Here is a 13,615-nt window from a genome sequence, read left to right as displayed (position 1 = left end):
AGGTCCTGTGCATTCAGATGAATAGGACCACAGAAAATACTTGATTTACTTCCTTGCCCAAATTTAAATGTTCATGACAATATGATGAAGCCGTATCTCCACACTGGCATTAATACCTAAGTAGTTTGATATGGTCAGTGGGCACATGACAGAAGTCTTTAGTCAGTGAAGGTATTCAGGACCAGATTCACAGTGGTGTCTTGGTTTTGTACATACGCATGTGCCTGCATAAGGTGGAGGTGGCCCAGACTCTTTCCCATATGCTGCAGTAGCCATTCCTGTTGTTAGGGTCTCAAATGCAGAAAGTGATTTAGAGTAAGGCTCCAGTTCCAGGAAAGAATAAACTGAAATATTTTACAGCCAATAAAATTAACATCTTAGAATGACTTAACTTTGTTGGGGAAAAGCTCTCTAAATAATGGTAAAATATACCTGAATATGCTGAAATCTTTTTAGCACTAAGTTACAGGCTTCTCATGCAACTGAACTTTGAATTACCCTGGAACTTATTTCATAAACAAATACTAAGAAAAAACCTAAAGAGAAGGTTTAGAAAGAATAAAAAAATACAGAACTTTTTCTCCAGGCAAGATGATACAAATTCATATTTACTGTTCTTCCCTGCTAAGGACAACTATAAACCCTGGAACTAATATAAGAGAACCAAAGGAGGACTCCGCAAGGTAGAAAGAGGAAGGTAAGCTGCATAGGGACCCAAAACTGGAGGAATAATATAGAGGCGGGGAATCTTGTGACTCCCAGCCCAATATCACAAGGTGACCCGGCTCTGAATCCTTCAATCCTCAATCCAGAAAAGAAAGCTACCCAGATAGGTTTATTCTTCCCCTGGACTGAACAGGAATACTCACAAAAAGAAATGGAAATTGTGAATTACATTTTTCAAAAAACTATCCTTTATGAATGAAGTAGAGAAAAAAATTCTCAAATAAGAAAAAAACTGAAGAATTTGTCACTAGCAGTCCTACCTAAAGGAAGTTCTTCAAACAAAAAGGCAATGAGAAAAGAACCTTAAGCATTAAGAAGCAAGATAGATGGGTGGTAAGAGTTTCTACCATAGAGACTATCTCCTCATGATTCTTCTAAATCATATTTGATTAAAAATTATACCACCTTCTAATACTCAAAAACAATAATATTTAAAACACCTAAAAGTAAAGGGATCTAAATGGAAGTAAGGCTGCCATACTTCACTGAAAGTGCTAAAACATTGATAGCACTTATAAAACTCAATATGCAATTGTCTTATTACCCAGCAATTGCATCACTGGGCATTTATCCCAAAGAAGTATATGTTCACACAAAACCTGTACATGAATGTTCATAGTAGCTTTATTTGCAACAGCCAAAAAGCTGAAAAGAACCCAGATGTCCTTCAATGGGTGAGTGCTTAAGCAAACTGTGGTACATTCATACCATGCAATACTTACTCAGCAATAAAAAAGAGTAAACTATTAACATACACAATAAATAATTTGGATGAATCTCACAGGATTTAATTATAATGAGAAAAAGCCAACCTTAAAATTTACTTACTATATAATTCTGTCTATATACATCCTTAAAATGACAAAATTTTAGAAGTGGTGATTTAATGGCTGCCAGGGATTGAGGGAAGGGGCAGAAGGAAGGTGGATTTTTTTTATCAAAGGAGGGCTCCTTGAGATGATGGCACTGGTCTGTATCTTGACTGTGGTGGAAGAGATACAAACTTACACACGGAATAAAATTTCACATAACCAAATATGCACAAACATATACACAAATGAATACATGTAAAAGTGGTGAATCTGAATAAGATTAGTGGACTGTATCAACATCAACTTCCTGGTTGTTAATATTGTACTACAATTTTGCAAGATGTTACCATTAAGGGAAAGTGAGTAAAGGGCACACAGGGAGAGAGCCCATATTATTTCTTAAAATGGCATGTGAATTTATAATTACCTCAAAAAATGTTTAATTAAAAATACACAAGAAAAAAATTTATAACTATATATGGTGATGGATGTTAACTAGACTTACTGTAATGACCATTTCACAATATAAAAAATATGGAATCATATTATACACTTGAAACTAACAATGTTACATCATTTATACCTCAATAAAAACATAAACTGATAAAATACACAAAATATAGAGGGCTCTAAGAAAAACCTTATAAGTGACAGAATAAATTTTACCTCAAAATGTTTAAGTACCTATGAAGTTACGAAAATCTACTTATAGAAATAAAACAGTTTTGACGCTTATTTACAGGGATTTTAAAGAAACTATTTGACAAAATATTGCTTAAAGCAGGGAAATCAGAGAATGTTAATTACTTCATATTGATATGTTACTGGGGTGAGGTGATACGGGTTTTAAAAAGTTTATAGATTTTACGGATTTTTTTAAAAAGTCAGATGATTACTTATGACTTCTGGTTCAGCTGCAAGAGAGATTTGTAGCTGCTGGTTTCATGTTGTGAGCCCCAAATGTTGCTACAAACATGTGGCTTGTACAGCTTATTACCTCTATAGAACAGAATTATAACAAAACTATATATAAATCCAAACCTGAGTGTTCTATATTTTCCAAAACTCTACTTTTTATTTTAAAATGGTGAAAGTTTTGTTTCTGATTGTAGGCTATAAAAACCAACTGCACTCAAATTTATTAAAAAGTAAAATGTTCCAATGTAAAACTTATTACAAAATAAAATTCAGAGCTAGCCTCTCAGGACTGAAAATCAATGCCTCATTTTATGGATGAGAAAACATACATCATAAAAGGATGAATGACATTATCAGTCCCTAGTCAGTCACCCCAAACAAATAGGTTGAGGCACTTAAACAGATGCTTCAAAATTACTTAATCCAAAGTCCAAATGAAAAAGAATATAGCACATTCACTATGCTAGAGGTCTACAAGAAAATTTTGAAGCTGTAACACCAAATTTTAAATTTAACACTTAATTTTAAGAATATTTAACATATTAAAAAATGTTTAGCCAAAATAATGCCTCATTTTGGGTGGTGCTGAATGTTGAACGTGGTCTGTCCAGACTATTAACTATTAGAATAAAGACTACAGTCGGTGCTTTTATCTTTTCTACTGCCCTTCAAAATTCAGAAGGAGGACACATATGTCATCTGGTCCTCACTCCTCCCTCAGACCTAGCAAAGGGTATGGACAAAATTTCAGAGGGAGAGTAAAAAAGAGCTATGGGAACTAGTTAATATCAGTGACCATGGGTAACCAGTGGTATAGAGATTGGAACTTATTATTGAGTCCAGGCTCTATAGAGCAGATACAGACATTGACAGACCTCTATCTATAGATTATAGATATAGACATGTGCCAGGCATGTTACAGTTGACCCTACAACATGGGTTTGAACTACTACACAGGTCCATTTATACTCAAATCTTTTCAGTAAATAGGTGCAATACTATAAGTGTATTTTCTCTTCCTAATGATTTTCTTAACATTTTTTCTATAGCTTACTTTCTTGTAAGAATACAATATACAAGCTTACTTTCTATAGCTTACTTTCTTGTAAGAATACAATATATAATACATATAACACACTAAATGTTTAATCAACTGTTTATGGTATCAGTAAGTCAACAGCAGGCTATTAGTACCTAAGTTCTAGAGTCAAGTTACATGAGTTTTGACTGGGGGGCTGGGCGTGTGTGTGGATCCACAACCCTAACCCCTGCATTGTTCAAGCATCAACTGTAGTTTCTTCAGTCTTCGTAACAACCCTGCCCTGAGTTAAGTACTATAAATAAACCTCTTTTTTCCAGATGAAGAAACAACTTCAGAGTAGTAAATGTTTAGGACCATTGAGCTAATAGCAACTCTGGGTTTGAATACCATCTGAATCCAAAGCCCATATTCCTCATAGTACCCCACACAGGGAGCTGCAGAACCCAGGGAAAAGGTAACGTTGTTGGGACAGATTAAAGAAAGCTTTATGGAAGAAGTGAGTAAAATGACAACTCTGGAAGCATTCCACACTGAGAGGGGTACCATGAATGTACTGGAGGTTAGAAATCAAGCAGCACAGAGACTGAAGATAAAGAAAGCAACTTAAAGGAAATCGTAGCAAAAAGAATAAAGAATTATCTCAATATAGGCAATGTCCTGCCCAGGGACAATCCTGTGAACAAGTTATTATATGTGATGGCTTTGATGTCACCAAAGTAAAATATTAACGTGAAATTTATTAACCTAAATATTTAACTTTTCATAAATCAGATTGCATATTTTATTAGACAAAAATTTTACTGTTTTTAAGGCTAACCATTTAAGAGATAAATAATTTGACGTAGGGGACAAAAGCATGATTTTTTTAAAACCTGAAATTATTAGAGAACACTGAAAATGGTCTCCCAATGCAAAACAACTTATATATTTGTGGATTAAAGGTCATTTACCAAAAAAAAAAAAAAATCATGATTATAAATCACAATAAATATGTTAATAGTTAAATAAATTAAGTTAGGATGAACATCCACATTTTTAAAAGCAAAGACAATAAAAAAGTCTTTCCTGAAACACTAACATAATTTTAATTATTTAAATAAATTTAAGACTTTGTAGAAAAATTATTACTGCCCTTCTTGGTTTCTGTTATCTATGAAGATACAATCTTTTGCCAGTAATTTTGATTTTAGGGGCACATATACTGTTTTTCACAGCTGCTTTCTTGTCTATTGTACCAAGTTCAAATTCAAATGAATGAAAATCAAATGAATAAAAAAGTGGCTTAGAGAATAGATTTTCAAAGTCAGGATTTAGATTTTGTGCTAGGAAATACTGAATGAAGTTTTTTTTGTTTTTAAGTTGTACTAAAAGTCAGTGACTTCACCTCTAAGGTTTAGTCATGTTTCCACTGACAGTTTTCCTCAAAATATAAATTCTGGTTCTTAGTTCTTGGTTTAAAAATAAACAAAACCCCCCAAATCTGAAGCATCTTGCTATCAAAGAAAATGGTATTTCCCTAGCTTTCAATATTAGCAGCATATTGACACTAATCAAAATATTTTATTTTACTTTGCTTAAAATAATCTAATTCAAAGCCTAAGTATTTCCTCCTATGGCATGACTGATGCATTCACAAAGAAAAAGAAAAACCTCCTTATACATAGAATATTTTTAAATTTACATCTTAAGTGGGGTTGTGCAATATTTGCTTAGTTAATCTTTGCTCTGTATTATGTTCTTTGTTCTTGTCCATGCAGGGGATGAGCTGATTATTTATGTCTTAACAATAGGAGTTCATGTACTACAGTATAGAGGATTTTTTCTTCTTAATCTGAGAGGCAGTCACTAACAAGCTTCAGCTGGAAGTGCTTGATGTTAAAACAGTGTGAACCTGTTCCCAGGCTAATAAACTATGTTCTTTCTGCCAACAAAAGAAAATCAATTTACAACTGTAATTAATTTTTAACATGCTCATTATTTTTATGCTTTTATAGGTTGGTATATGTCAACTGATTTGTGAAACAGCCTATCCTGCTTGTTCTGGAGGAACTTTACAATCTGAAACATATTAAATTATTTAAGTAAAAAACCTTAATGTGTGATATGTCAGTGTATGAGGTTCATGCAACCCAACAAACACTACAATTGATCTGATTTCAGGTGATGTGATGGTTCATTGAGCATGTGGCATGTAACAAGCAAGTTCAACTGATATTTACACATATAAGGTAGAGGTGATAAGTGCAGCAATGAAAGGGGTAGGCAAATACTGTCAAAGCTATAAAACCTAAAATCATCACCTCTGGAAATTTCTATTTCTCAAAAAAGGCAGGAAATGAACTGTTAGTCTTCAAATAAGCTCAGACGGACAAAAAATGCAGTGTGTATTTATGCACAAAGGAACTAAAGATAGTGCCTCTCATCTCTGGAACCTGCTAGCACACAAATGACTGCAAAACTCTAGTACCCAGAAAGACCACAACTGTATGTTTCAGGGAATAGAACATCACTGAGTGAGTGAATTCCATGTTCAAGGTACTGTGCCAAAGTCACAAAAATGGAAGGACAAGGATTTTGCCTTCAAAGAGTTCAAGGTATTGGGGAGGCAAACAAAATAAAACGGTAACAACACAACATGAGAGCTATGCTAGTGATATGTATACATGCAATTACCTGAGTACAAAAGGAATGACTAAGAGGGAGGGAGATAAAATGTGAATTCATTGAGAAGTGATATTTGGGGGATAAACCATTAAGCATAAAAGAGAGCTCATCAGTGGTAGAGAAACAACACAAAAGAAAACAATACAAAAGAAAAATTGGTGTGCTGTAAGGGAACAAACAGCTTATTGTAAATGGTGTATAGGAAGAATGAAAGAAGTGGCAGAAAACGAGCCAGTTTGTGAAAGACCTTATAAGAATTGTTAAGGAATGTGGACTTGATTTTGTAGATAATGTAATTCATTTAAAAAGTATAAGCAGAAAATGAGGCCAAAAGTGTCTGCTGACAGAGAAACCAGTTAGGATGTGGGTGCAATAGCCTAAGAAATAATGAAACCATGAATTTAAAGCAATGGCAGTGGGGGTGGGAAGAAAAGAGTAAGTTCAAGAGACATTTGTATTTAGGAGGAAAAATAGATTGGACTTGTTGACCAATGAAGTAAAAACAAAAGACAGGGTCCAGAGATAATTTCTCCACTTAAGTAAACTAAATACTAGAAACCGTATACAGTGGTATCTTGGTTTTCAAATGTAATCCATTCCAGAAGACTGTTTGGGTTCTGAAATGTTTGAAAACCGAGGGATCAACAGCTGACAGCTAGGCCTCAGGGTCTTGCCCTCAGCAAAAGCCGAGTGGCATGTTCGATTTCCGAGGCATGTTCAAAAGTGGAAGCATTTCCTTTTGGGTTTATGGCGTTGGTAAACCAAAATGTTTGTCAACAGAGACTTTCCAAAACCGAGGTACCATTGTATTATCTTTGTTTTTCTGGCACCTAACATTATACATGCCACAAAGTATATGCTTAGTAAAGAATGAATAATAAATGACTAGTTTTGAAATCTGAAAAAAAGGAAAAGATTTAGGGAATAATTTGTTTTGGGATATATAACAGTGTGTGACAGATATGACACATTCAGGTATTACTGTTCAGTTAGCAACTTGGGTCCAGAGCTAGAAATACAAAATTCAAAAAATATCAGCATACACACAGCATTTGACGCCAGGGGAACAGATAAGGCAGTTCCATATAAGCCTAGTTCGCTTTCTTACTCCTAACTACACTGACATGATTACTTTCTATTCTAAGAATTCAGCTATCACCAGAGTATCCAAGGTGAGGGGGCAATTAGGTTCCATAGTGACTTGGGACCGAGGACCTAATTTCTCATCCAGGGGAAATGGCAAGGACTTTTCTGAAGCACCAGCTACTGAAATATGTGTACGTATAAGCAGGTGAGGCCAATCTCCAAGAACTCCAGTGAGTTGTGAGCTGACAAGGAATCAAGACAATTTTTCATTGGAAACCATTGCCTTAAGCATCAACATCTGTTTTAATCTTCTTTCTATTAGAAATATTTTAAAATATAGCACACTTCCATAATGCAGATTTTTCCAAATCATTTATCCCTAACTCGTTTTCTAGTCATAAAGCTATATGTAAGGTGTTCATTTGCCTAAATAGTTGCTATACTGACAGTATTTCTTTTCCTAAATAGGCATGTGCAAGCACATATTCACACAAACTTTTTTTTGTGCTTTCAGCAAAAAATCTGCAAGTCAAATAAAATTTATTGGTGTTAAATACATTTCCTCAAAAATATGAATAAAAGGTATACATTTGGTATATTTATTGGAAGCAATACTAGACTTTAAGAAAGGTAGTTATAAAATATCGCCTAGAAAAATAAGGTATCAATGTACTATTTTTTCAAAAGTTGAAAGCCTACTTTATGCATTTTAAAATTCTGTATGCAGTATTTTACATGTCACCCTTAAGCAACGGTTCCATTTTTCTAGAGTTTAGTAAAAATGCATATTGCTGGGCTGATAGACTTAGAAAGGCAAAGTGATAAAACTGAAGAAATTTAACACGAGATTTAGGAAAGAGTAGGGGTAAACACTGTTCTTTTAAAAATGAAGACAAGAAAGACAACTTTTTACCCCTGGGCAAGAGAGTAAAAGATACCCTCCTTCTTATTATCTTTGGCAATGATTAATATTAGTATCCCTTACAACATAAGTGCAGTTAGGGAAAAATCATAGATCAACTTTACTCTTTTCAAATACGAAGCATCCCAAAACAGTTTTCAAAGATCTGAAACAGGCACCTACTCATAGCTATAGGATGGCAGAACAGTAATGTATCCACACCAGGGACAGTAGGAGATTTGAGAATCTAATTTATTGCCCCAGAGAAGACTGAGCATCATGGCTCTTTGCTGCTAGAAAAGGGTCACCTCTGTCAAACAGCACCCTTATGACCTATTCATCAGAGAAGTAGGTATCAAGTAAGGCTTCTTTACCATCTTTGAATGGAATGCCTCACAATCTCAATTGTGGTTAAGAAAAAAAACACACAAGATTATTAGAAATGTTAGCATTCAAGATATTTTCTGTGATTTATATAATTTACCTTAACAGCATCAAGTATTTAAGTTGGATATTACAGACACACTGGAATGCTGGCACAAGCCAAATGAAGCACAGAGAAATTGAAAAAGAATAAATAGCTTTTCACATTTTCTAATATGAGAGTATCCAAGCAATTTATTTTTAAGAAAACTGTCCCATTTGTTCACCAACTTTAATATCTATAAAGATAATTCTCATACTAAAATCACTTTATATGAATATAACTAGATTTTAGGATACTACACTTTGTGTTTACTAGATTCAAATTCTTAATTAATCAATATATGCATTGGAGCCGTGGCCAGTGTGACTCAGTTGGTTGAGCATCAGCCCATGCACTGACAGGCTGCCAGTTCGATTCTGGTCAGGGCGCATGCCCGTTACGGGCTCGATCCCCAGTGGAGGGCATGCAGGAGGCAGCTGATCAATGTCTCTCTCTTATTGATGTTTTTCTTTCTCTCCCTCTGGCTTTACCTCTCTCTCTAAAGTCAATAAAAACATATAAAAATACACATTGGGTAGTGTTTCATCAACTATGATATCTGATGTTACAGAACTAGCATTTGATAAATGTTATTACTTATTTGTAAAATATAAAACCATAATATTACATAATATACAAACTAATTTTTAAGACAGAGGTTTTATAATTATAAACCAAGTCTATAAAATCATTTATAGAGAATTATTTGGTTAAAGTGCTTTTGCTTAAAAATCTAGAAAAGTAGTTTGAAATATTGTATATAAAAGTGATATGAGTATAACATTTAATCATAAAGTATTTGAAATATAGCAAAACCTTGATATAACGGACAAATTCAGGTGAAAGTCTGTTATATAATAAAGTAGGCTTTCCAAATGAGTATGTTAAAAACTTGACGAATTAGTTTCCCTGTTTTTAATTATGCAGATATGTTTGTGTAATTAAAATTATTTATGAAAAGCTTAATTTCACAGAAAAGTTTTCTATATGTATTACAGTAATTTTAAATTTATAATGAATAGGTCTAGTAAATGCATGCATTCAGCAGTCACTGAGAGTAAACAAATGCACACGGCTGAGGTGTGATTTAGTGCATGTGGGAACATCCCTATAATGTGTTAAAACGGCTGCAGAAAGTCACATCACAGGACAATTGAACCAATTACCCCAAGAGAAGCAGCATGATCTTGTGATAATCATTCGCTGAACATTGTTTACAAATGGTGACTCTTGGATTTAAATATGTAGATATGTAATATTTATGTCGATGAAATTACTACAGTGTTTTCTCTAACATATGGTCTATTCACTAAATTTGTTAAAAATAACAGTGAATTAATAACAAAAAAACCCCAACTGTTACTTTAAGTATAAGCAAATCTTGGTTAAAAACACTTTAAAGTTAACAGGGTGTTAATTTTCACATATGCCATACAGATCGGAAATTTTGTCCATTAAATCCAAAGTCTGTTAAATCAAGGCCCGCAAAATCAAGGGTTTAGTGTACAGCCATGTAACTTTTTAAGAGCCACTTAGTTTATAATAGGCCACGTACAATATACTACTTATTTGTTCATAACTTAGGTTTCAAGTCTTAATTAAGATACCAATAAACATAACTAGCTATAATTTAAAAATTATATAAATTACTATACATCTACCTATGTTTGAAGAAAAATGCCAAAAATCTGTTTTTGGTTGAATAAAATGTTGGCTGCCCTAATAAGCATAGCAAAAACATCTTCCTACAGCTGTTGTAGAGATGAAGCACATGCTTCAAAACACCCTCCTAGATAAAATAACTAAATTATCATTCTTTCTGACTGATAAATTCATTTGGAAAAATCAAAGTAATTAGTTTAAATATATCCTGTATGGCTCATAAACCAACACCCAAATGAGTAGAGCATAAGATTATATAAATGCTACTAGAATTAATGCAACCTTTGTAAGAAAAGTTCAAGTTGATTCATGACTAAAAAATTAAATTGATGTAACAAAAATACTCCAACTATATCCCAATATCATGATTTAAGTTCTGGAGCAGAGAAATTATAAATGGAAATGTATATTTAAAAAAAAAAAATTTGTACATTATACTTTGCTCCAGAATGTTTTTTATACTTTTAAAAATGAAATTACATTTATAGGCATTTAAATTTAATTTTTTGTTATTAAATTATATACAATTAAATATACAGTGATTCAGAAACTAGACATTACTTACTAAAAAAAAAAAAAAGCAAATTGTCAATATGGTACAAAGAACTATTTTTTAAAGCTACTATGCTACTCTTCTCAGCTACTTCTAATATTAATTCAGAGTACACTGTTTCTTATAATATAGCAATATAATAAGTGTATTATTTTAAAACTTCTAAATTATAGAATTATAGAGAATTGTCTTAAAAAATAATTTTTCAAAATGCCACCTGATTAAATAAGTTCAATGATTACATGTGATATAAATACTAGTAATTAAATGTCCCTAATTTTTAAGAGAGAATTCTCCTTTTAAAGTCACTTTAGAAACCTATAGTAATTATCTTAGAAATAAATTCTTCACCAATTTCATCATCTGGGAGAAGATAAAGCATTGTGGCTTAATATTTTTAAATAAGTGATATACCTGATGATAGTCTTAAAGAACTGTATGTACTTCTACTGCCTTCGCCTAACTACAAGACTATGGAGGGGGTGGGCAAGGATAAGTAAGAGAAAATACAGAAAATCACACAGATATATAGATATTTCAAAAAATTGCAAATAAGTTATTTTTCTTCAAGAAAATAAAGTTAAACGGCATAACCTGGTTTTAGTATATATCTGGAGGGAAAAAACACAATTCAATAGCATTTCTTTTAAAGATGATAAATGGTCTTCAATAACATATCTGATCAAAGTGTTTTGAAAGTAATTATCTTTGCCATTTCCTGAATGTGATATAGCTTATACATTCTATCCATGCTGAGAGGGGGAAAAAAAATGAAACCACCAGAATTAAAGCTTTGTCATTCACAATGTTCAGGTATATATGGGACTGTATTTATTTTATTTGAATGAAAAATTTTAAAATGACCCATGGGTCATGACTGCAAAACTATAGTAAATTGTATAAGGCTAAATTTTCTTCCAAGTCTAAGAAAATTTAAAAACTGTATTTTAATTTAATAAATATGAGCATTATTCTAATGTAAAATGTTAAATGTACTAATATTCTTTTACTCATCTTCGAGGCTAAAAAGTTAATGAGTAGAATTTTATTTAAAATTTAATAAAGAATATATAAATTAAGAATACCAACTATAATACTATCACTAATACTGTTATGAATTTGATTATTCTCAATTGCAATTTTAAGAACTTTAAAGATTCACTATTTTTATAACTTTATTACAGAATAGATTTAAATGAAATGCAATGGAAATAAACTTTTGCTTCAAGAGAATTTTGAGCATACATAACACATCTGATCAATTTATTATGTGAGAAATTATAAATAATTATGTAACTGGTAAATCAAGCTATAAAATAGCATATTACTACAAAATAAATCCTTAAAATAGTTGATATAAAAGAAATAAATAGAAAAAAAATGATCATCACATATAAACACATTACAGCCAATAAAAAGAAATTTACTTCCAGTTGGAAAAACTTATGGTAACACAATACCTTACCAATCTTATTTATATTTTTAAGAAAGCGTGTACAGCATACTTTAATGTATATCATTAACTATCTCCAGGTAATTTTCTTTTATTCAAATAAACCAATGTGCTAAATTAACAAACAGCTTTCTCTATCAAAAAACAGTATTAACAAGTTGTTTCCTAGTTTATCTAAAAACTATAATGTAACGATATTGCCATCTAGTGTTCATATCGAATAAGCACTTTTAATACAAAGGTCACACTTTTGTTTTCCACTTAAAAAATTATGTGTGCATAGGTTAAATACAAATTGTCATTCCTATGGACAAGAGTATAGTTTTCATGGATGAATAAAAGGAAAAAACAGTAAAGGTCACTGGGAATCAATGGGATGAAAAAGAAAATAAGGCATGGGGGAGAAATATCCTTCCTATGGATGCAATTTCTGCCACATTTTGTTCTTACACACAGTATATATGTGACTTGATTGTCTTGGATACTTTATTGACCAAGCCAAAAGTAAAGGTCAACTCCTTAGGGTTAGTTGCATCATCACTTTGTAGCCTCCCACCCTTTGTATCCTAAATGGGACTCAAGGGAGATCAAGTCCTAAATGATTTGTCATCAAATGAACATAAATTCATTAAAGCTATGTTTTAAATATACAAAATTTATCATTTTGATTACTGCTGAGAAGAGATAAAGAATAAAAAAACTGTTGTTAATATTGAAAAGAATTTCACAATTGTTAAGGTGGAAAACAATTTAACTTGGTTAAAAAATAAAGATACATTTTAGGCTAACTTGTTTCTTAATTACAACATTACAAGCAGTGTTGAAAACAAAGACAGATGGCATGGTTCATCAATACTCAAAGGCTGCTGCTGGGAAAATCTTCATCAAGTCTGGATGCTACCAGTGATTTGCTATGTGTCCTTGGGCAGATCTCTTAGGTATTCTGAGCTTCAGTTCCTTTTCTTTAAAGATTAGTATATGACAAGACTATAAAACATAAAATGCCCTACCTAAGTAAGGTACCAACAAGGTATGATGGGTGGTAGTGGCAGTATTACTACATACTAGATTGCAATAGTGACTGCTATCCCTAACACAACATAATTCACTTTCAACTAAACCAGTGTGAGGGTTCACAAAAGTGTCTTGTTTTTTCCTAGTCCTATCCCTTTGGTCATATTACCCACCCATCATAAATATCTGGTCTACTAAACTCTATCCACTGGAAATAAGGTGTCCACTGGAAGAAAGGCTAATTTTATCTACTATTTTTCCTTTTTATTCACCCATTTTCTCATTTTTGTGTAATAGAAATGGATCACTATATAAGTC

At 32.4% G+C, this 13,615-nt stretch overlaps 1 protein-coding gene across 5 annotated transcripts in view; it reads right to left on the bottom strand.

Annotated features, from left to right (window-relative positions):
- Positions 1 to 13,615, bottom strand: part of ORC5 (origin recognition complex subunit 5) — a 216,152-nt gene that overhangs the window by 150,066 nt on the left and 52,471 nt on the right. Inside the window, exon 13 of one of the 5 annotated variants that reach the window (XM_081147841.1) lies at positions 12,228 to 13,270. The exons of the other annotated variants lie outside the window; for them this stretch is intronic. Within the exon in view, the coding sequence (XP_081003967.1) occupies positions 13,181 to 13,270 (90 nt within the window). The 3' untranslated portion in view covers positions 12,228 to 13,180. Of the gene's footprint in view, positions 1 to 12,227; positions 13,271 to 13,615 lie in introns of those variants that run through there. 5 annotated transcript variants of the gene reach the window in all.

The sequence above is a fragment of the Miniopterus schreibersii genome (assembly GCF_964146895.1).
Source record: "Miniopterus schreibersii genome assembly, chromosome: 9".
Classification (NCBI taxonomy): domain Eukaryota; kingdom Metazoa; phylum Chordata; class Mammalia; order Chiroptera; family Miniopteridae; genus Miniopterus; species Miniopterus schreibersii.
This window is presented reverse-complemented; position numbering and strand designations above follow the sequence as displayed.